This window comes from Capsaspora owczarzaki (genome assembly GCF_000151315.2).
Source record: "Capsaspora owczarzaki ATCC 30864 unplaced genomic scaffold supercont2.1, whole genome shotgun sequence".
Taxonomy (NCBI): Eukaryota; class Filasterea; order Ministeriida; family Capsasporidae; genus Capsaspora; species Capsaspora owczarzaki.
In genome coordinates, this window is record NW_011887292.1 from 2,835,349 (window position 1) to 2,856,973 (window position 21,625).

A 21,625-nucleotide genomic window follows, 5' to 3' on the forward strand; every position below is an offset into this window, starting at 1 on the left:
TGATCGAGAGGGATGGACAGTCTGGCGAGGAATCAGATTGGCGATGCTGGAGCGCAGGCGATCACTGAGGCACTTCAAGGTCGAACAAGGCGCGGGAGTCGCTATGCTAAGACATCTCAGAGCTAATGTTGCATGTGAATGGGCCATACAGAGGACGAAAAGGCAGCTCCCAAAGAGCAGCTGGGAGTAGTCTGTCGCCGAATCAGACAGCTGCCAAAGATGCGCAGTCGATTGCCGCCCCCCGTCAAGCGGTCCCACCGCCTCCGCCACCACCGGCCGCTGGCCCGCCGCCACCGCCACCGGCTGCTGGTCCTCCCCCGCCTCCACCAGTGGCTGGACCTCCTCCGCCGCCCCCGGCTGCACCGAAGGCTGCTGCTCCGCCACCGCCGCCACCAGCTGCCCCTGCGACCCCAGCTGCCGCTCCTGCTGCTGCTGCCGCGGCTGCTGCTGCCCCAGCTCCGAAAGAAGACGACGCCGTGCGCCCCTTCCCGCCGCCCGCAGGTCCCAGCGTCGCCTATGCTCGCCAGGCAGTGCCCATTCGTATTCGCCTGCGCAAGGAGGTGTTTGCGCCGTCCGACAAGCTGGAGAACGGCGTCGCGCTGAGCTTGATCTTCCAACAGGTTGTTCGAGACGTCCTGAGCGGCAAGTGCCCTCGCTTGACACCCGACGAGCAGACGGCCGCGTCCGCGCTGCTGGCCGAGCACAAGATTTCGACACCTTCGGCCAGCGTGTCTGAGGATGTCCGCCGAAAGGTCGTCGAGGCTGCTCGCGGCTGGACCATGTACTTTTACCGCATGTTCCCGACCTCTGGCGGCTCGCAGATGCTTGGTGTGGGTCAGGGTGGTGTTCGCGTCGTCACGCGCGCCTCTGCCCAAGGCGAGCGTCACGCAATCTCCGCCTCGTACTCGTTCAACGACCTTGGCGACTTTGCCACCGACAAGGACAAGCTCAAGCTCGATCTTGCCGGCAAGCCCAGCACCTTCCAGTTCTCGTCGGCCGCCCAAGCGTCGCGCGCCCACCGAGTTGTCGAGGCAAACAACATTGGCAGCATGACCAATGCCAAGTACGTGCTTGCTGTTCGTGATTACATTACGCGCGACCAGACTCTGCTGTCATTCAAGTCGGGCGCTGTCATCAAGCTCTTCGACAAGGAAGGCGACGAAGACAAGGAAGAGTGGTACTTTGGTGCGTTGGACACGAAGAGTGGTTGGTTCCCTCAAGAGAACGTCATCGCCATCATTGGTGAGCCCACCCCTCAGGCCATCGAGCACGCCAAGCAAGAGTCGCTCAAGCGCGGCCTGCCTGCCGAGGCGCCTCCGACGCCCGCAACCCCTGCTGACGGCGAGGGCAGCTCTGCGCCCCTCCCGCCTGCGCCCGGTGGCTCTGCGTCTGCCTCTGCCTCTTCTTCGGCCTCGACTTCGTCCTCTGCCTCCGCGGGTACGGCTCCAGCAGCCTCCAAGGCAGCTGAAGCTCAAAAGAAGATCACCCTCATGAACCCGGCCTACATGCCCGACGTTGACAAGCCGATGCCCTCTGGCAAGTTCTCCATGATGGAGTTTGCCAAAGAATTCTTCCGTTATGACATGGAAAAGTACGAGATGCAACGCACTCTCAAGGGAACCCCTCGCGGCACCGTCAAGCTGATTGGCACCATCAAGGGCACCATTGGCCGTCGCAGCAAGTCCAAGGATGGCCCCATTGCGTCCAACCCCGAATGGACGTGGACGGAGCTGGCTGGCCTCGTCAAGTACTCCAAGACGCCCATCCAGGCCTCGCTCATGAAGATTGACATTGCCGACACCGTCCGCAACAAGTTGGCACTCGAGAGCTTTATCAACATTATGCGCTGGATGGGAGACTATCCGGCCAAGAAGGCGACCGACATTGAGATTGCTCACTGGATGCTGCGCGTCGGCCTCGAGAACGAGCAACTGCGCGACGAGTTTTACTGCCAGCTCATCAAGCAGGTCACCAACAACAAGAGCCCGAAGGCAGACAGCGCCACTCGCGGCTGGTACTTGCTGCTCCTCTTGTGCGCCTACCTCAAGCCCACGGATGGCTTTGAGCCGTACCTGCGCTCGTTCATCCATTCCGTGTCGTCCGACTCGCAGCGCGAGCACTCTGCCATTGCCGCGCTCGCCAACCGCTATCTGCTCAAGACCATCAAGTATGGCGGCCGCAAGGTTGTGCCCGACCAGCCCGAGTTGGAAGCTCTCTGCCAAGGCAAGAACACCAAGATCCAAAAGGTCTACCTGCCTGGTGACGCGACCAAGTCGATCAAGGTGAACGCGTGCTCGCTTGTGAAGGACATTATCATTGACATTTGCTCCAAGATGGATGTTCCCTACTGCGACGAGTACGGTGTGTACGTCTACACCAGCGCCGACCAAAGCACTCCCCTGCAGCCGTTCGACTACATTCTCGACACGACCACCATTCTCGAGCGCCGCAAGGTTCCGTACCGGCTGTACGTCAAGAAGACGCTGTGGTTTGCCCCAATCAAGCTGTCGAACGACTTGCACAACAGCTTGCTCTACGACCAGGCCATTCCGGAGCTGCTCAACAGCAACATGCTGAACATGACCACGGGCAACATCAGTCCTTCCTTCCTCGAGAAGGACATTGCTCTGCTCGCCGCGTTGCAGCACAAGGCGACCCCCAACGGCATCAAGCTGCCAACGATCGATGTTTTGCAGCGATGCATCCCGCGCCCGCTCTTCCCGTTGCTCAAGCCGGATGAGTGGACGAACGCGTGCACTGCGCAGTTCTCTGCTGTCGAGCACCTTGATCCTTCGATGGCCAAGCGCGTCTTCCTTGAGGTCATCATGAAGATGTTCCCGCTTTATGGCTCCAGCTTCTTCAAGATTGATGTGAGTTTTTTTTTTTTGGTTTTTTGTTGTTGTTGTTGTTGTTGTTGTTGTTGTTGTTTTGATGGTTGTTCGACTGCTGGCCTCGAAACCAACCTCACCTTTGACTTTCTGCATCTTGTTTTGTTGTTTACCGTAGTTCTGCTCGGATTCGCGCGTCCAGGGCGAATGCCAGCTGGCTATCAACAAGAACGGCATTGCTTTCCTCAACCCGTTGACCAAGGTACGATTCTTTCCACTCTTTGTCGTCTTGATGTCGCCTCCGTCTGTCTGTATCGTCAACTCAACATTGCTTTTTTTTTTTTTTTTTTTTTTTTGGTCTCGACAGGCAACTCTCCTCTCTTACACCTTCAACGAGATTGTTTCCACTCGTCGCCTCGGCTCGCGCCAGGCAGGTGGCAAGCAGTACATTGATCTCAAGTGCGGCAACTTGATGGTGCAAAAGGTTACCCGCTGCGAGACTAAGCAGGTGAGTTTTGTGGTTGTTGTTGTTGTTATGGTTGTGGTTGTTGTGGACACCCCAATCCTGTTGTATGGTGTTGCTGACTGTGTGCCAATGCTTGGTTTCATCGTTTTTTGCTTGCGCAGGGCTTGGAGGTTGTCTCGCTTATCACCGCGTATATTCAGAAGCACTTGGCTCAACAACAAGCCGATGCCGAGTTGTAGTGTATTCCCCCCCCCCCACCCCCTCCAATGTGGCTTTGCTTCAGGTGTCCGTCCGTCCGTTTTTCCTTCTCCCTCTTGCTTTTCTTTTGTTTTCTTGTTGTCTTGCCCTGGTTCCACGTTTTCTTTTGTTTCTGGTGTGGCTGTGTATAGTGGCGTCGTCTCAAGCACGAAGAAATGCCCGATCCCCCTCCTTCGTTGCTTTGAGCGTTGTCGCAACCCAATGTGAGAAATTTTGTGTTTCCTGTTTGTGTTTTTTTGTGTTTTGGTCGAAATAAAGTAACGACCTTGCGATTTCGATGATTGATCTTGTCGCCATCCACATTTCAGTCTGCATTCCATCCGCCAAACACTCACATCAGCTCATCACATCACCGACATTGTTGCGTTGACGAGCGCTCCAAAATATCTCGAGCGCGCGCTGTTTGCGGTGGAGTGAGGCACCCATGACGTCATGTTGAACTGACAATAGAAAATTCGCATTTTCGTTTTTTTGATTTTGTTTACGTTTTCTTCAGTCTTTGTTTGCTTTTCGACTTTCTCGCCATTATTCTTTTCGATTTGGGTCTTTTTGTTAGCAGTCTAAAATCTACTATTCGACCATTCGTCCAATGTCCACCGCCCTTGCCAAGGTCAAAAAGCAGCTCGTCTGGGGATTGAGCCAGCTGGAACCCGCCACGCTCGGCCGCGTTCTGGCCTCAAGCTCCTCCTCCGCCGCCGCAGCCAGCTCCATCCCAAACAGCGACAAGATCCTCCGCCAAGTCGACGACGCCGCGCTGCTCATCGTCCGCGCCATGAACGGCCCTTGGAGGCGAGTTGTTCATTCCGTTTTTTTTTTTTTTTTTTTTCATTCTTCCTTTCCCCTTCCTTCCTTCCTTCCTTCGATTCAATGCGCTTTCCATCATTGAAAACACACTCTCTCGATCATTGAGCAGAACAACGAACAGTGTGTATTGTGTTGGACTGCAGAACTTGCTCTTCTCGCGGTCGTTTATTCTGCAATTCGACTTGGATCTACATGTCCCAATGCTGCTGCGCTCAAAAAGCTCAATACGGTGCACTTTTCGCTTCTGTTCTGTTCGTGCAGGTTTTTCCATACTGTGGACCACGTCTTTGATGTCGGCGGAGTGGAGGATCCTGCAGAGGTTTGTCAATTGTCGGCTTGATCTCTCTCTCTTTGGTTTGTTGAAATGCTAATAACCCGCGGTGGGATTGTGGTAGGTGCTCGCCGGCCTGTATCACGACCTCGTCTACGTGCAAATCGACATGGGCATGTCCTTCACGATGAGCAACCTGCTGTCGCCGTACATTGAAGAGATTGTCGAGGGCATTGACGTTCCCAACACAAGCACATCGGCTGCTCCAGGTGTTGCCTCGCTCCGCGTGCGTCCGCGCTCGACGCTCCCCAAGGGCGATCTGATCATCGAGCTCGTGCTTGGCATTTTCGGTTTCCAGCCGGGCCAGGTGCTGTCTCCCTTTGGCGGGCAGAACGAGTTCTTGTCGGCGCTGGTCGCCACCATTGTGCTGCAGCCCCTCCTCGGCTACACCCACCTGGTGCACATTGTTGCCTGCATCGAGGCCACCATCCCCTTCCGCCCGAACGACAAGGTCACTGGCCGGACGCCCACCGAATCGCTGCATGCCCACCTCGTTGAGACCAACCAGTCGTGCGGCCTCGGTCTCAGCGCTGGCAACATTGAGCAGGCGGTGCGCCGCGCCGTGCGTCTTGCCAACCGCGATGTGGCCAACTTTGCCTACACCAACTCGGCCACCTTCCTCGACAACACGTGGAGGCTGCTGCCTGAGACCAACCACGGCCTGCGGAACGCGTCCTCGTACACGGTGCGGGAGTTCCGCGTTTCCGTCCAAAAGATGGAGGGCTTCCTGACCTTCCTCCAGCCGGAAGTCATCTTTTCGCGCTTCCAGGACGAGCCCTCTGGGGACACGTTCGAGGAAAACACGGGACGCGCACGGCACAATTTGGAAGTGTCCCGCCTGTACCTCGGTTGCAAGCTGGCTGCCCTCGCAATCATGGAGACCATTTCGTACCGTCTGGGCATGGACGTGCCCCTGTCCATGCTCACCGGTGATCTCCCTCGCGTCGGCTACGAGCACGTTCCCCAGCTGGCCGATTTCCTGCCCGATCCCACGGTTGGCCAGACGCAATCGGCCGTCTCCGATGCGGACGAGAGCCCCCTTCACGCCAAGCTCGGTGTCAACCCGCTCGCCGATCTGTCCGAGCTTGAGCAAGAAGTCCTGTGTCTGCTCGAGTTTGGCCGCGCGCGCGATTCGTCCTACGACCGCCGCAATTCGCCGCTCGCGACCTTCCTCGTCAAGCGTCTTGGCTTTGCCAAAACCACTGCTATTCTGGCGCGTTGCAAGGTCTTCTTTTCTGGCAAGCTGGAGGCGGAGGCGCTGCTGGCCGAGCTCGATCCCTTTGTTGTTGAGTACGCGGCCGGAGCCTCCTCTGTGTTTTTGTTTTGGTTGATGTGTGAGCTGGTTCTGACCTTGCTTGGGCATTGTTCTATCTTGTTCTTTTGCAGGAGTGTTCAAACTGCCATTGTCAGCATCTTGAAGGCGTATCAAGCAATCCTCTGCCACCCTCTTGTTCGTTCCTGAGCAGCCGACTCCGATTGAGGTTTTTTTTGTTTGTTGTGTGTGTCTTTTCGTTTTTCTGCATGTTTTGTTGTCCGCATCCGTCTGTGTGTCTGTGTGTCAATATCAATGTCAATGTCAGTAGGTTTTCGTCGGGCAGGCTCCCGCGAGATCTTTTGCCCTTCTTTGAGTCCCTGTTCTGCACTTTCAGCTTCAATAGAGTGTATCTGTGTTCCGTCTTATGGCTGTGATGGTCTTCTCGTCTGATTCCAATGTCCAACGCAACAACGCTTCAGTCAGTCCTTCTCCTACTCGTCCTCTTTTCCTTGTCGTTTTCCTTCCTTCCTTTTTTTTTTTTTTTTTTTTTCATTTTTTTCATTTTTTTCATTTTTTTCATTTTTTTTCATTTTTTCTTTCTGCTTATTTTTTCTTTCTGCTTGTCTGCGATGCCGTCATCATCATCATCATCATCATCATCATCAACGCCATCGTCGACATCGGTCGGCGCTGGTGCTGCGTCGTCGTCCATCCAGAGCGGCAATGGTGGCAGCGCTGGGCTTCTGCAGCGAGAGTCGCGCGTCTTGTTTGGCCTTCTTCCCACCCGGCTCTTCAACGTCCTGTGGCTCTCCATCTCGTTCTTTGTGCTCTTCTCTGCGTACAACACGCTCCAGAACTACGTCACTTCGCTCCTCCCAGGCAACGTGAGTCGTCATTCCCCAAAAGCGCTCCACTCAAACGGCAGCAGTGCAGCAAGAACAAAAATCAGCGCAATGGAAGCGCATACAAAAAAAAAAAAAAAAAAAAAAAAAAACCAGCCATATTTTATAATTATTATTTCGCTGCAACCTTTTTTCCCTTTCATTCTGAATTGTCGAAGCGCAGTGACGACGGATGCGATGCGTTTTGATTGCGGGGACAAAGTCGTTCGTTGCTCAACGTCCAGATTGCAGCAAACGTGTGCGCGTGCGTTGTTGCGCTGATGATCAGCAACGCAAACGCATCGGCAAAAAAACCAAAAATACATAAAATAATAATAATATCGCCTTTCCCTTCGAGCAGATCGAACGGCGTGCGCAGCGGACCAGCGCGTGATACTCTGACTGGATGGACAAGTGGGGGTTTGGGTTTGGGTTTGGGTGGGGTTAGGGTTAGGGTGGGCACGAGAGGGGAAGGAATCAGAGAGCGACACAGAGAGACAAAGCCGCGTGCCACATACATTCTGCATTGGCAAAGGCACTCACTCACAGTCATGACTCACTGACATGGATGGAGCGAGATGTGTGTGTGAGTGTGTGTGTGTGTGTGAGTGAGTGTGAGTGAATGATCAGGACGTGAGATACAACGGGGGTTTGGCTGAAACAATCGTCAAACTCCACCAATCTGAGCAATTCCGAACTCGCTAAAGTCAAAGTCACAGACAACGCTTACTCCTTGACTCACATTTTGCAATTGCATTATGATTGATCTGCAATCTCATCTCGTCTCGTCGTGATGTGGCATGAAACGCAAACCACACAGCTCGGAAACGTATCGCTCGCCGTCTTGTACTGCACCGTGGCTGCGTCGGTGTTTTCAGCGCCGTTCATTGTCGCCCGCTTTGGCGAGCGCAAGACGATGGTCTTTGGCGCGGCGTGCTATGTGGTGTTTATGATCTCGCTGATTGAGATTGTCTACGGCGTAGTCGTCTTTTGCTCAATGATTATCGGCTTTGGTGCCGGTATCCTGTGGGTCGCCGAGGGCAGCTATCTCACCAAGAACTCACTTGATTCCGAGCGTGGACGCAACTCTGGCATGTTCTGGGGCATTTTCCAGCTGTGCAACGTGCTCGGCAACCTTGTGGCCTTCTTTGTCTTTCAGGCCTTCTCATCCACCACGCTTTTCGTCATGTTCACCGTGCTGGGCTCTGCCGGTGTCCTGCTCATGTGCTTGCTCCGCGCAATCCCGCCAGAGGTGCATGCCCTCAATGTGGCGACCGCCCGCTCGAAAAAGGAGGCGCGTCACCTGTTGCACGCCTCCGATGGCCAGCGTGGCGCCTACAGCAACCACGCCGACGACGACGATGACGACGAGGATGATGGCGAATCCACCCTTGCAGACCAAGTCAAGAACATGACGGCCCGCCAGATTGCCAGCGAGATTATCCAAGTTTTCAAGCAGCCCGGCATGCTCATGTTGATGCCCATTCTCTTCTGGTGCGGCATTGAGCTGTCCTTCTGGGCTGGCGAGTTTACGCAATTGCTCGACTCGAACATTATCGGCTTTGTCCTCATGTTTGCGGGTATTGGCGACGCTCTGGGCGCAATCGTCATTGGCTATGTTTCCGACATTATTGGCCGGTCAGTCACCATGCTTATTGGCGTGGCCGTGTATGCCACGGCGCTTTTCGGCACCATCACCCTGTACAACCACCCGTACTCTGACAGCGACGTCTGCGTATCCGGCTACTGCGTGCCATGGTATGCCCTCACCTCGGCCTTCTGCTTTGGTGTGGCCGACGCTGTTTTCAACACCCAGGTGACGGCCATTGTTGGCTCCATGTTTGCCAAAAAGTCGGTCAGCGCCTTCTGCGTCTACCAGTTTGCACAGAACGTTGGCTCGGCCATCGGCTTCTTCTATCCGCTGCTGGTGCCCATGCACGGTGACGACAAGTCGCTCACGCAAGTTTGGTTGCAGGTTTCGCTCCTGTCCGTCGCCGCCACCCTCTTCATTTTGGTTGATCGCTTCCGATTAAAGTGGCGGCTTGTCAACATGTCGACCTCAAAGCCCTCGTCGGCTGTTGCTCCGTCCACGCACACTCGCAATCGCGACGGCTACATGCCGCTTTCAACCAGCAGCTCGGATCCAGCCCACGTCGGCGGAGACACTTCATCGTCGCCCATCGCATTTGCGCCAAAGCCCACGCGCTCCAGTGCAGCATCGCTGGCGTCTTCAACTCGCGTCTCTGGCCAGCACTCTGTCACTGGCGTCAACGCGGCTATCGACAACGAGTCTGTGGTCATGGGCGGCTCTGGCTCTGCGTTTGCAAGGCCACCCAGCCGGCAGTCCGCGCATGGCTCCTTGCCGACCAATATTCCGCCCAATCCGAATTCGAATCGCGAGTCTGCCGGTGCTATCGATCCCAAGCTCAACGGCAAGGGCGAAAAGGGAGATTTGCTCGAAACAATTTTCTCTTCCCCGCCATTGTTGGCCGCGTTTTCCGCCCACTGCGGGCGCGTCAATTGCCAGGAGAACGTTGACGTGTGTGTTGCCATCGACCAATTCCGAAAATTGCCCAGCGATGGCCAGGTGCGGCTAGGCGAGGCGCGTCGTATCGTTGACACATTCATTGTTCCTGGTGGTCCACAACAGGTCAACATTGATGCTCGAATGCAGCAGCGCCTAATCCAGCTCATCAACTCGTTGGCCCAGTCTGCCGCCGCCAACCCCGATGCCACAATCGACCTCCCGGCAAATACGTTCGACGGCGTCGACCGGTTGATTCGCTTTTATCTTCTCAACGACATTTGCCCGCGGTTTGTGCTCACTGGCGAGTTCCGGCGAGCCAACTCTCAGTGGCGAGCCGAGTCTTCTCAGCTCCTTCAGTCGTTGTAACCCCCCGCCTGTGCCACGCGCGATTTTGGACTGCTGTGTTGATTGATTTTTTTTTCAAAATGTTGGTTTTCTTTTTGTTGTGATTTTTTTTCTTTTCGTGTTTTTCGACTACTCTTTGATCGATCGTTTTTTTCCCCTCCATTTTCTGGAAAGCTTGTTTGTTGTTTCAAGTCTATCCTGTGTATGCTGTGCTAAGGCATCCAGCCTTTCCTTCCAGTACCAAAAACAACTTAAACAATAATCCGAGCAATGTCTTCCTACCTTTTTCCCCCTTCGTTTCATCTCCTTTGCAAGACGCTACTTTACATTAACTCTGACTGTTGCAGTGCTGTCGATTTCACGCACCCTGCCCTCTCGCCTTGTTTATTTTGCTCGCGCAACGGTAGTCTTTCTTTTGTTTGCTTGATCAATTTGACAAACTCGCACCCAGACTCGAAAAGCGCCCCCCCCCCGCCTCCCCAACTCTCTCTCTCTCTCTCTTCCTCGTTTTGCATGCAGGAACACGACAACAGCACTGGCTTGTCACTGGCGGAATGCGCGTGTCTCGACCTGCAGCGCGCGATACTCGCAGCAGCAGAAGCACCAAAGCAACTGTCTGATTCATCAGCACACGCCACGCCGACCTTGGACTCGCTCCCGCAGCCAGACTCCAGCGTGCCCGAGCCCGCGGCTGATGAAAGTACCAGCGCGAGTTCAGATGCGAGCCATGCGACGACGAAGCTCCAGCGGGCCGAGATGCGACGGAGCGGCGCGCCTTCTTCGGTGGTCTTCTTGTCAGCCTCTGGCCGCCGCTTCATGGCCGGTAAGCGACAGGGCAGCAGGCTCCACTTTCCAACGCAAAATGCAAGATGAGGATGGAAAACTGTGGTCTCTGCGGTTGTAGAGTGTCATGTTGCGAGGGGCTGAATCGTAACGAGCGAAAGATTTGCATTCGCCATTCCTGGGTGAAGGGTGTATCCTCATGATAATCCCGTGCGGGACCTTGGCTTGTGTCATGTCGTACTCACACTTGGCGATGATGCTGATATTGGAATGTTTGATTTGCAGCACTAAAAACCTGGATGCCTTCGAGTGAGCTCGATTGCGAAGCGGCACCCGTCAGCTCCTCATTCTACTCTACACAACATCCAATTCCGTATGACCAGCCATTACATAGCCGGATTGTTGATTATCACGACCATGTCCAACCTGTTCCAAGTAACCTTACGGCAACAGCAGGAGTAGCTCCGTTGTCCAAGCGAGTAGTACCTCCGCCAAACACCCATGCAGAACAACCTGTCCCAAGTGACGTTCATCCAACAGCTGCGTCTGCAGGAGCAGCTCTGTTGTCCAAGCGAGTTGTACCTCCGCCAAAGACCCGAAAGCGCGCGGTCAACACGGCCAACTCTCCCCAGTCGTCCTTCCCCTCGCACATGCGCAATGTCAACCATCCAGAAGCGTTTCCTCCATGGAGTCAGTTTGTGTATGCCCAGCCCGACACGCTTGGTTCTGTTTTGGATCCACCTCCTCCTGCACCATCGGCCAAACCACTCGCAAAAACGACGACCAAGATCGGCAGACCGCGCAAATCGACGAACTCACTTCCAATAGAATTGATGGAAACGGGCAATTCTGCCTCTGCAGCTGCAAGATCAGCTCCAGAGTCGCCAAACAATACATCTCAACAGTCGTTTTTCGCCGATGGTAGGTGATTGCAAACAAAGGGCTTTTTTTGTTGTTGTTTTCTGCAGTCTGAGGCTTCTTACTCATCTTGTTGGACCTGACTGTAACTTGTCTCGACAGTACCTTCCCTGTATGGACTTATCGGATCACGGATTGCATTCATTCCAATCAAATGCCATCGTAAAAAGCAACGTGAATGGACCTACGTTGATGACATTGGCACCCATCGTTTTTCTGCAATGTGCTCGCTGATGGGGACCATGTTCGCGCTTGGCGACGAAGCGCTCTACATCAACCACAGTCGCGTCTGGGTACCCGTTTGTCAAATTCCACAAAGCACCAGCCCAAGGTGGATCACCTCAACGAACTCGGCGTTGTACCTGTTGACGAATGCGCGCATTCTGAAGCTCAACGCCGCGTCATTGCGTACGATTGTTTCCCAGCATTTTCGGATGGAGTTGTCAACGTCATCCTTTGTTTCGCCCGAGCGGCACGCGACGCGTCTGCAGCCATTTTCAGCCATCGAGCCGTTTGCCACCGTGTGTTGCGACGCTGAGAATATCACTTCGTTCTGCGTTGACACTCAGGATATCATCTATGCACTTCGAAGTGAACGCATCTGTTGCCGGCCTTGCATCATGCCCACGCGCGAGTCCGTTCTGCAACCCCTGGACGACATGCGGTGGTTTGACATTGGTGTCGCTTCCTCCTCGACCTGTCTGAGCTCTGTGGCAGACCGCATTTACTGTCTGAGCAGGGGCAAGATCTGGGCGCGGACGAATTTGACGCTCGACAAGGTACTGCTCGCGTTTGAACGCGGCGCGAGCGCCGCTAGCCGGGCCCCAGCGCTGAGTGTGCAATGGATTGAATTCAGCGACGCGCCCAGTGTCACCATAATCAGTGCCTATGTCCCACCTGCGATTCTTCCTGCAATCCCGAGACCTGCGCCCCAGCCAGTGCCGTTCGGAGGTGGAGGGAGCGGGCCAGCCATGGTTCAATCGCAGACAGACTATCTTTCTTCGCCAGGCATGTGGCCGCCGCGGACTACCCATGACGACACAGCTTTCCATCACTCGCACGAGCAGGGCATGCACTCGCCGCAGCTGCCAGCGTACTCGCCATTCGCATCATCATCCAGGGCATCCTCGCCAATACACACAGTCTCATCTTATTCATCGTCTGGTTCGGCCGTCTCAGTCTGGACGCCTGCGCAATTCAGAGCTGGCGCACACGGAGCAACAACTTCTTCGCCTGATCTTGGGCACCGAACCCAATTTCCAAGTTTGCTACGGTCGCTCCCAGCCCTCGCCTCCTCATCGCGCCTGCCGTCCTCTTCAGGCTTACAGCCGTTCGCTGAGACAACATCTCGGCTCGGGAGCGGTGAAGGTGCCGCCGAGTCCAGTCGGAATTCACCGGACATGCTGCTTTGGCAGCATTCTCGCGATGCCATGTCACACGCGCCGCTGCTACCGACGGAGCCGTCGTTCTCGCAGACGGGGGATTGGTCGTCTGTCTCTCTTGCGCTTTCTCCACGATCCTTGTCCACCTTTGACAGTGCTTCCGAGATGAGTTTGGCAAGTCTCGCAAACCTCAACCCGCCGCAGTAGTCTGCGCACATGCCTGGACCGCGAGACCCTCGGAAAGAGCCGCTGGGATCACTCCCTGGCAATGAGCTTCTTGACCGGCAGAGACTCGACAAGCAAGTCCGGTCGGAGGGGCGCTCGTGGCGCTTCTAATTTAAGGATACCTTTTTGACACGTTTTCTTGAATTTGTCGTTGTTTTTATTTGCTTTTCCAATCTTGTCTATTCGTTCGAATGAATCAGATCCGATTTTTTCCCCCACAAGTATTCATTCACTCCAACATTCCTAGTCTCAGAACTTTTCAATGCTCAGTGATGATGATCCTGGCCTGGACTTTGCGTCGCCAGCGTTCGATCCGCTCCGTGCGCTGACCGAGGCCGGAGTCAAGCCGCCCTTTCCCAACATGAAGCCCATGGACAGTCTGGCCAAGTTCGAAGCGACCATGATCACTCGCACAGCCACAAAGCCCAAGGTAGCAGTGACGGGAAGCGATCAAGCAACAGAAGCAGCAGCAGCAGCAGCAGCAGCAGCGCCCACCACCCCAGCATTGCGTGAAGCTGCAGTGTCAGGCAACTCGACAAGTGCAAGTGCTGGCATGACGCACGAGCAGAGCCGGGTCCAGCTGGTCCATCCGACTGCGCAGGCTCAGAAACGAGCGGCTTTGGCTCAGAATCCTAATCCTACTCCAAATGTAGATGCGAATGCGGATCCAAACATCATCAATCTAAATCTGAATGCAAGTGGTACACCACGACACCAAGTTGTGCCGCTACCGATTGGGCGACCAAAACGAGGCCCAAAGAATGTGCTCAAGCGAATGGAAGGTTTGTCTGAGCGCAAAAGGGCGAGTTGCTTTACTAAATCATGACACTTGTGCATCTCATCGTTCGAATGCTGCATTGCAGAATTACAAATCGGCCCGCTTAGTGTTCTGTATCGATGTGTGAAGGAGCATTACCGAGCACGATTGTGGATTCGCGACGACAAGGGCATTCGCAGCCAAATGTTGGCAACTGTGCTCGTGTTTGACAAGCATTTTAACATGGTAATAAGCGCAGGAGAAGCGTAGGGAGATTCGTCCATGAAGCTCACTGCCGATTTTTCTCTCAACTTTCAGGTCGTGACGGATGTGCAAGAAATTGTCGATATGCGCCGCTTTAGAAACCTCCGGAAACCAATCGACTCGCAAATCCTCCTCACGAAGCTACAGCTGGCAATCTCTCCCACGTTAACACAACAGCATCCGAGCGGTGCTCAAATCCCCACATTGCCAGAATCATCCTGGCCGCCAATTCGAATTGTGCGTCGAAGACACCTCTTTATCAAGGGCGACAGTGTGGTAATGGTGCAACGAGTCAATCCATCAGTCTAATTTATAGTCACAAACATCGAAAGCCCACCAGCTTGCTTATTTTGATGCCTCATTAAACAACAACAGAGCGACAAAAATGTGCGTACTGTATTTTGCCAGACCAAAAATTAAAAGCGTCGATCATTCTGGTGATTTCTGTGCTTTGGGAGGGTGCGGATCGACAACGGGGGTCTTCCCATAAAACTTGCTTGCAGCAATGACACTCGAGACCAGCACATTGTGCAGAGGATGTGTTGCCAACTGAGAGAGACGAGTCAAAAGTGCCACAACCAAAGATCAGTAATGCCCCGCGACACCATCACGTTACGGCACGAAGCTTTCCTCGATGACAACATACCACTTGATTTTCGGGCCCACCCACGACAACAGTCGATTTGCGAGGATCTCGGAAGTCGTGCTGTGCAACAGAGACTCCGCTGAGAACGTAGCAGGAATGGTAGTGATCCCTCGGTCTGTCGCAACAAAAGCACACAGTAAGGTGAGATGGTGGAGTTCTCGAGATGGTTGACTGCCGGCAGTACTTTGCACGAGAAATCGTACTTTCCAGGCTTGTCCAACAAACCACCGTTCGGGTCTTGACAACAAATCAGAGCGTACTCTTGCAGAGCGACTACAAGAAAAACAATGCACGATGAATCGAGAGGGCGTTCGAACAGATTCAACGCCTTAACGCACGCGTCCTCGCCTACCTTCGTTCATGAAACCGCCCTCAAGAGCTTGCCGTATGGCCTCATTCGGTTCGTTCGCTACAGACGGAGAGAGAAAGAGAAAAGAGAGAGAAGCAACGTTTTGAGCGCATGGCATCCTGTAGATGACCAAACAAGCGGAGCTTTTTTGTTGACGGCGTACCGTAAAGCGCATAGGCCACAGATGGGAAGGTGCCTCCTTGCCAGAACGAATAACAGCCGTCGACCAGTTTGTTTGTGCGGCCCTGGAACCCACCTTCAAACCGCATTTGACGATTCACAAGCCAATGCTACAGCATCCAGCGAAGACAGAATGAGCGACAACAAACGAAGGATGGATCAGACGGACACACGCACAGCAGCATACCAATAATGATTTGAGATTGCAGGACGTCGCACGCTTCAGCATGACCAAGGCCGCGAATGCACAGAATGCATAACCTCCGTGCGCTTCAACGCCCGGAACACCTCCAAATCCACCCTCGTATGTTTGGCAGCTGCAGAAATCGGGCAATGAAATTAGCAAACAGCAAAGCAGCCCTTCTCCGCAGCACAAAACGAATGCAACAGCCAACACACCGAAGAAGCCATTCGGCAGTGCCCTCAAACAGCTTGTCCGTGGGGAGTTGACACAAGGAGGCCACCGACACTGCGCAGTAGGTGCCACGAACATCGACCTCGCCATCAACGTGCATGGAAAACCCACCCTCATGCTCTGAGTTTGAGCACTTGACGCTGTACAAGAACGAAAGCAACCGTTCCCGGTCGATGACGCCCAGGGCGCTTGGTGTTCCGATGGTCACAAGGGTATTGATGGCAGCATACGTCGGCGCCTGCAACCAAATTAAACACAATCGACAAAACGTGTCAGCCACCACGAATAGAGCTGCGATGCTCCGAGCCAGCAAGGGCATCCACAACGAGATTCACACTCGTAGCAAGCAATTAGAAAACCCCCACCAGATGTGACAGTTGCTGCGGCGACCCGCTAAATCCTCCGTCTGGGTTGCGGCAACGCTTGAGGAACTGAACCACTCTGTTGGATCCGAGAGAGAGAGAGAGAGAATGAGAGCAGAAGTCAAGATCAAAAAGGTGCAAACCAACATGAGTATCACAGAGTTTTCGTCCCTCAATACTCCTTTGTGACAAGAACATTGCAGACTCGGGTTCTCAGAGTTCTCAGAGGACGTGACGTACTGCTCGGCCTGCTCGACGTTGAGCTCTGCACCCAGCAGCGCGAGTGCGTGCACGCTCCAATAGCACAGCCAGGGCCGTGATGCGTCCAGTGACACATAGCCAGCAGGGAACGGCATGAAGAGGCCTCGCTTGAGGTACTTGACGTGCTGGATGCGCCGCAGCTCGCAGGCTGCGAGACGGTCCTGGGCTGCCTTGCGCTCGGCCTCGGACAGGCGGACGTTGGCTGCGTCCTCGGCAGCATAGCGAATGTCAGCGTAGAGACGCTCAATACTCGACTCGACCGCGAGCTGGATACGGCGTTTTTGTTCCAATGCACAATCAGCCAAAATGCAAACCGTCCGCCCACTTACTGCACTCCACCATGTTCAAAGTCAGCTGTCATAATAACCTGCTCAGCAGTCGTCCGCGTCGGATGTTGATCGTCAACGACGAGGAGCTCTTCAATGGTCTGCGTCGACGAGACCGCCATAATTTGTTTTGTAAGTGAAACAAATCTGAGACTGAACTGAAAACAACACAAACAGAACAATCTCAGACCAAGACGAATACTCTAAATGTTTGATCCAGCTCTTGAACTATCGGCTGTCGGCGGTTTTAGCTGGACAAGGCGTCACAAGTTCGCGCATTCGTAGTGAATTGTCGACAATCAAGACACCAGTAGATCTGACGCATGTCAAGTTTCAACAACAATTGTATTAAAGTCATCACACACGAGCCAACACAAAGTACTGCAGGGGCGGTAAATGAAGTCGACGCTAAACGATTTAACAATGATATTGCGATAAATGGTCAAAAGTGCTGGTCGAGCTGAACGGCAACACGGTGCCATTGGCGTTGGTTGGAAAGCTCAAAGGCTTGGTCCAGTTGTGTGAGCGGGACTGGAGGTGAAACGAGCTTCGACCATGGGTGACGGTTGGCAGTTTTGCGCAAAAACTCAATCCCGTCAACGAGGTGATGCGAGGCATAGTTGTGCACGCCGCAGATGGTCAGGCAGTTCTTGATCACATCCAGACCGGTGATGCCCAGCTTGGTCTCGGGGTGCACCATGCCGGCAAAGACATAGGTGCCGGCAGGACGCAGCAGGCGAATTCCTTCAGGAATGATGCTGGCAACGCCTGCGACCTCAATGACGGCGTCGACAGACTGGGGCTTGAGCGCAGCGACTTCTGCTCCCTTGACGGGCACGGCACCAAACTCGGCGGCGAGCTCGAGACGGCTGTCAATGTTGTCCGAAACGTAGACGGTGGCAACGCCCCTGTCCTTGAGCAATGCGGCTCCGTACACACCGAGCAGTCCGGCACCCTGAATGAGGACCGTCTTGGCATCGACGGGCACCTTCTCGACGACGGCAACCATGGTGGACAGGGCGCAGTTGGCCGGGACGGCAACGTTGTCGCTCAGGTCTTCCGGCAGCAGGATGACCGCAGTGCCTTGGCGGAGGAGAATGTGGCTAGCAAAGCAACCGTTGAGACCGCAGGCGTCTTCCAGGGGCGCATGGCCGTACTTGAAGAGACTGGTGCACTTTTGGGGAATGTGCCACTCGGTGCACGGCAAGCAATGCCCACAAGTGTTGGTGAGTGTCCAAGTGACGCGGCGGCCCACCAGATTGGCGAGCACGGATGTCTTGGCTTGAAGCGAGACCAAGTTGCCCATCGCGTTTGGCGCCTGTTGCTGTTGCTGTTCGCTGGCGGCTGATGCGGATGCGCAAGTTGCCAGATTGAGCTCGGCCGCATCGGCAGTGAAAACGGTGGTATCGGCGCCCACAGCTTCAATGACGCCAACACCTTCATGGCCCAGAACGGAGGGCAGATACGCGGCGCGGCGACCACTGGCAGTGTGCAGGTCGGAGCCACAAACAGTGGCCATGGTCAGTCGCACGAGAATCTCGCCCGCGCCCAGCGTGATTTCCTTGTTGGCCGTCTCTTGCGCGACAAAAGGCTTTCCTGGTCCCTCGAAGAGCATGCGCAGGACTTTAGCGGTGGTGGTGGTCGTGGGAGTCGCCACGCCTGCGAGCTCAGCGGCTGCGATTGCCTCGGCGGTTGTGTCCTGACTGCTGCTGCTGGTAGTACTACCGCTACTACTACTACTACTACTGCTACTGCTGCTAATGGTGGGATGGTAGTGTGCATGCGGGTGCAGATCCTTGTGGAAGTGCGCTGCAGCAGCGGAAGTGGCGGCGGCGTTGGTCAGCATTGCTTTCGTTTTCGTTCGTGCAAAATCTAGACAAAAACAGTCAAACAAAGTCAGCCGATTTTCTATTTGTTCAATGACGAAAAATGATGATCACGAAACGAACAAGAATTCTCATAAAAAGTAAAAATAAATAAATAAATAATCAAAACAAAAGAAAAGAAAACAAGTAAACAAATGTCTGCTGTCATTGCGGCGTCACATGTCAATCGGCGAGCCATCTGTCATTTCGTGGTGCGGCCAGTTTTGTCAAACTTTCACTCTGCGCAGAGGCGGCTGGGCCAGCGTTGTGCTGTCGTCACCGAGAGGAGAGTGAGAGAGACATGCGGCGGTGGGGTGGGTTGACGCAGTGGAGCGGTCGGTCGGAAGTGGGAAGGGGGATGCGTGTGTGAAAACCAAGCGAATAAAAACGGCAAAACGAGAAACAGTCCATTCTCGTCAAACCCCCCATCGACGGCTCTTCCCCATTCTCTTCGCCCTTCCCCTCCCCTCGAGCAGCAGCAGCAGCTGCAGGAGAGCCAGACACACAGTGCCACACGCACACACAGTGGACGCTTGCTACGACGAGGGTCAAGCAGGGGCAGCAAAAAAAACGCAATTCGGAAGTCAATGCCGCAATCCAATGCTCACAATGGTGTTGGTTTCAATACGAGCACTTGAACAAGAGCAATGGTAGAAGGAAAACAATAACAAAAAAAAGAGGAATGAAGATGAAAGCGGACCAAAAGAGCCGAAATCAGAACAAGAAGTGAAGAAAAGTTGTGATCAATGGGTTGGATTTTGCAATCCTTGGTCTTTTTTCCCTGCTACCACGATGTAGATTGCTGAAGGACGGGGAGGAGGGGGGGGGAAGGGGAAGGGATCCGCTATGACAGCAATTCGCAGTTTCACTCCCACACAAATATCGTCCACAAACAGGACACGAACCAGAAGAAAGGCGCATCCTGATTGGACTTTCCCTTTGCTCTGCTCTTGTTCTGCTTCTGCTGCCCTTTTGCTTGCATTGGGGTCGAATGAAGAAGCACAAAACTCTATGATTCTTGCGTTCTATTCAACGGCACAGTGCGCGATTTTGACGAGTCACATCATTCGTTGGCTTCTTTAGGAACTGCTTCGCAACGCGCCGCAAGCGAGAATGCCCATGATCTGTCCAAAAAGCCAAGAAACAAGTATCTGGGCGTCAGTCGTCACACTTCGTCGGCAAAACCATCCAAACTCCAGTCTCGTATTCTCGCACCTGCTGACGGACGCTTCGTTCATTATGGATTCCACCACTCGCAAGAATACGGATCTTTCAGCCATCTTAGCTCAGAAGTAAGTCCTTGTTGTGAGGCCCGAGTGTGAGAGTGCTAGCTGCAGGCGAACGAGGGGGAGGGGTGCCGGCGTTGCTGGAGCGCGCACAGTTGCTGAGACATGCAAACACACGCCTCTACTTCTGCTGCCCTTTTGCTGCCACTCTAACAGAGACCTCCCTTGTGTTGCTCACAGGGACCTCTCTTGTGCTGCTGATGAGCTTCGTGGTATCGAGCGTTCCATTGCTGCGCTGGCCGCTTGCCTTGGCGTTGCCACAACGGTTTTCGCGCCATTTTCCAAATCTCTGGTCTCGAATGTTCCCGACGCCAGCCGCTGCGCTGCACTACTCAAGGCCTTGACTGGTCGAGTCGCCGGCAAGGCGAAGCCAACAGGCGAGGAAAAACTCGTCGTCAAGTTGTTGTTCGAGAATCTGGGCTTGCACTTGGCTGCGGAAGGCATCGCGCAATGCAAGGCCACTGGCAAACGGCTTCTGGTTACGCTGGTTCACGATCTCAAGTCCAAAAAGACGGCTGAAGATGCCGCCAACCAAGCTGCAGAAGCCATCGCCCAAGCCAAAATGCGAATTGCAGAAGCCGCCAACCAAGTCGCAGCAGCCCACGCCCGAGTTGAAGCAGCCAACGCCCGAGTTGAAGCAGCCAACGCCCGAGTTAAAGAACTTTGGGCAAAGAACCGTACGCTCGAAGCCAGAAAGCTAGAACTTGAGGCAAAGGGCAATGGTAGGTCTTGTTCACTGCGCAGTTGCTACTCTGGTTGCGCGGATTCTTGTTTCTAATGTATTGACGTGTATCTGTATTTGGAGTGTGTTCACTCGTCGCTTTGTATTAGTGATCAGAGATCGTTCCACGAAGATACGAATAATGGGTTGATGATGAGAGTAATAATAGGAAAGAAGAGACTCTACTAATACAAAGCGACGAGTGAACACACTCCAAATACAGAGACACATCAATCCATAACAGTTTCGTCCAAAGTGATGGGCCAGTCGTCACACTTCGTCGGCAAAACCATCCCAAACTGTTAATTCTCGTGTTCTCCTGCTGACGGACGCTTCGTTGATTATGGATTCCACCACTCGCAAGAATACGGATCTTTCAGCCATCTTAGCTCAGAAGTAAGTCCTTGTTGTGAGGCCCGAGTGTGAGAGTGCTAGCTGCAGGCGAACGAGGGGGAGGGGTGCCGGCGTTGCTGGAGCGCGCACAGTTGCTGAGACTTGCAAACACACGCCTCTACTTCTGCTGCCCTTTTGCTGCCACTCTAACAGAGACCTCGATTGTGCTGCTCACAGGGACCTCTCTTGTGGTGCTGATGAGCTTCGTGGTATCGAGCGCTCCATTGCTGCGCTGGCCGCTTGCCTTGGCGTTGCCAAAACGGTTTTCGTGCCATTTTCCAAATCTCTGGTCTCGAATGTTCCCGACGCCAGCCGCTGCGCTGCACTACTCAAGGCCTTGACTGATCTCTGGTCTCGAATGTTCCCGACGCCAGCCGCTGCGCTGCACTACTCAAGGCCTTGACTGGTCAAGTCGCCGGCAAGGCGAAGCCAACAGGCGAGGAAAAACTCGTCGTCAAGTTGTTGTTCGAGAATCTGGGCTTGCACTCGACGGCGAAATGGACTTGCAATGTCACCGGCCAACTGCTTCTGGACGTGCTGGTTCACGATCTCCAGTCCAAACAGACGGTTGAAGATGCCGCCAACCAAGTTGCAGAAGCCAACGCCCAAGTTGCAAAAGCCACCAACCAAGTTGAAGCTGCCAACGCCCGAGTTAAAGAACTTTGGGCAAAGAACCGTACGCTCGAAGCCAGAAAGCTAGAACTTGAGGCAAAGGGCAATGGTAGGTCTTGTTCGCTGAGCAGTTGCTACTCTGGTTGCGCGGATTCTTGTTACTAATATTGTGTGATGACAGCAAA

General features: G+C 54.1%; 7 protein-coding genes across 8 annotated transcripts; 5 read left to right on the forward strand and 2 right to left on the reverse strand.

The window, feature by feature from the left end:
- Positions 1–12: 12 nt before the first annotated feature.
- On the forward strand, positions 13–3,533 carry CAOG_08450 (hypothetical protein; the record flags this gene model as incomplete). The annotated part of the gene is made up of 5 exons (XM_011271720.1): positions 13–79; positions 211–2,870; positions 3,007–3,090; positions 3,196–3,336; positions 3,456–3,533. The coding sequence occupies 5 exons, from the start codon at positions 13–15 to the stop codon at positions 3,531–3,533; spliced, it is 3,030 nt and encodes a 1,009-aa protein (XP_011270022.1).
- A 341-nt stretch (positions 3,534–3,874) lies between these two features.
- CAOG_00888 (hypothetical protein) lies at positions 3,875–6,439 on the forward strand. Its single transcript, XM_004365702.2, has 4 exons — positions 3,875–4,341; positions 4,618–4,675; positions 4,752–5,977; positions 6,074–6,439. Exons 1-4 carry the CDS (start codon positions 4,142–4,144, stop codon positions 6,147–6,149), a joined length of 1,560 nt encoding a protein of 519 aa, XP_004365759.2. The 5' UTR covers positions 3,875–4,141; the 3' UTR covers positions 6,150–6,439.
- Positions 6,440–6,571: 132 nt separating this feature from the next.
- Positions 6,572–9,869, forward strand: CAOG_00889 (hypothetical protein; the record flags this gene model as incomplete). The annotated part of the gene is made up of 2 exons (XM_004365703.2): positions 6,572–6,826; positions 7,644–9,869. The coding sequence occupies 2 exons, from the start codon at positions 6,572–6,574 to the stop codon at positions 9,714–9,716; spliced, it is 2,328 nt and encodes a 775-aa protein (XP_004365760.1). The 3' UTR covers positions 9,717–9,869.
- Positions 9,870–10,102: 233 nt separating this feature from the next.
- Positions 10,103–13,221, forward strand: CAOG_00890. Of its 2 annotated transcripts, XM_004365704.2 has the most exons (3): positions 10,103–10,518; positions 10,764–11,399; positions 11,499–13,221. In XM_004365704.2, exons 1-3 carry the CDS (start codon positions 10,209–10,211, stop codon positions 12,983–12,985), a joined length of 2,433 nt encoding a protein of 810 aa, XP_004365761.1. In that variant the 5' UTR covers positions 10,103–10,208; the 3' UTR covers positions 12,986–13,221. The 2 variants fall into 2 exon arrangements, with proteins under 2 accessions (XP_004365761.1, XP_011269950.1); XM_011271648.1 differs by lacking the exon at positions 10,103–10,518 and having other exon boundaries at positions 10,730–11,399.
- Positions 13,222–13,238: 17 nt separating this feature from the next.
- On the forward strand, positions 13,239–14,452 carry CAOG_00891 (hypothetical protein). The gene is made up of 3 exons (XM_004365705.2): positions 13,239–13,785; positions 13,867–14,006; positions 14,079–14,452. Exons 1-3 carry the CDS (start codon positions 13,266–13,268, stop codon positions 14,331–14,333), a joined length of 915 nt encoding a protein of 304 aa, XP_004365762.1. The 5' UTR covers positions 13,239–13,265; the 3' UTR covers positions 14,334–14,452.
- Positions 14,321–16,707, reverse strand: CAOG_00892 (farnesyltransferase). Its single transcript, XM_004365706.2, has 10 exons — positions 16,605–16,707; positions 16,217–16,503; positions 15,980–16,055; positions 15,599–15,852; positions 15,387–15,516; positions 15,183–15,309; positions 15,023–15,079; positions 14,874–14,943; positions 14,671–14,785; positions 14,321–14,573 (listed from the first exon to the last, which is right to left on the reverse strand). Exons 1-10 carry the CDS (start codon positions 16,683–16,685, stop codon positions 14,454–14,456), a joined length of 1,317 nt encoding a protein of 438 aa, XP_004365763.1. The 5' UTR covers positions 16,686–16,707; the 3' UTR covers positions 14,321–14,453.
- Positions 16,708–17,005: 298 nt separating this feature from the next.
- On the reverse strand, positions 17,006–18,627 carry CAOG_00893 (alcohol dehydrogenase; the record flags this gene model as incomplete). The annotated part of the gene is made up of 2 exons (XM_004365707.1): positions 17,006–18,237; positions 18,609–18,627. The coding sequence occupies 2 exons, from the start codon at positions 18,625–18,627 to the stop codon at positions 17,006–17,008; spliced, it is 1,251 nt and encodes a 416-aa protein (XP_004365764.1).
- Positions 18,628–21,625: the final 2,998 nt, after the last annotated feature.

What these genes read in the sequence shown, in the direction of transcription:
- CAOG_00888 (XM_004365702.2), top strand. Translation starts at nt 4,142, where the DNA reads ATGTCCACCGCCCTTGCCAAGGTCAAAAAGCAGCTCGTCTGGGGATTG. An exon ending in GAGTGGAGGATCCTGCAGAG is followed by an intron (nt 4,676 to 4,751) that starts GTTTGTCAATTG and finishes GGATTGTGGTAG; the next exon opens with GTGCTCGCCGGCCTGTATCA. An exon ending in CTCGATCCCTTTGTTGTTGA is followed by an intron (nt 5,978 to 6,073) that starts GTACGCGGCCGG and finishes GTTCTTTTGCAG; the next exon opens with GAGTGTTCAAACTGCCATTG.
- CAOG_00890 (XM_004365704.2), top strand. Translation starts at nt 10,209, where the DNA reads ATGCAGGAACACGACAACAGCACTGGCTTGTCACTGGCGGAATGCGCG. An exon ending in TGGCCGCCGCTTCATGGCCG is followed by an intron (nt 10,519 to 10,763) that starts GTAAGCGACAGG and finishes TTTGATTTGCAG; the next exon opens with CACTAAAAACCTGGATGCCT. An exon ending in ACAGTCGTTTTTCGCCGATG is followed by an intron (nt 11,400 to 11,498) that starts GTAGGTGATTGC and finishes TTGTCTCGACAG; the next exon opens with TACCTTCCCTGTATGGACTT.
- CAOG_00891 (XM_004365705.2), top strand. Translation starts at nt 13,266, where the DNA reads ATGCTCAGTGATGATGATCCTGGCCTGGACTTTGCGTCGCCAGCGTTC. An exon ending in TGTGCTCAAGCGAATGGAAG is followed by an intron (nt 13,786 to 13,866) that starts GTTTGTCTGAGC and finishes GCTGCATTGCAG; the next exon opens with AATTACAAATCGGCCCGCTT. An exon ending in TTGACAAGCATTTTAACATG is followed by an intron (nt 14,007 to 14,078) that starts GTAATAAGCGCA and finishes CTCAACTTTCAG; the next exon opens with GTCGTGACGGATGTGCAAGA.
- CAOG_00892 (XM_004365706.2), bottom strand. Translation starts at nt 16,685, where the DNA reads ATGGCGGTCTCGTCGACGCAGACCATTGAAGAGCTCCTCGTCGTTGAC. An exon ending in AACGTCGAGCAGGCCGAGCA is followed by an intron (nt 16,056 to 16,216) that starts GTACGTCACGTC and finishes CGGATCCAACAG; the next exon opens with AGTGGTTCAGTTCCTCAAGC. An exon ending in TTGTTGGACAAGCCTGGAAA is followed by an intron (nt 14,786 to 14,873) that starts GTACGATTTCTC and finishes TTGTTGCGACAG; the next exon opens with ACCGAGGGATCACTACCATT.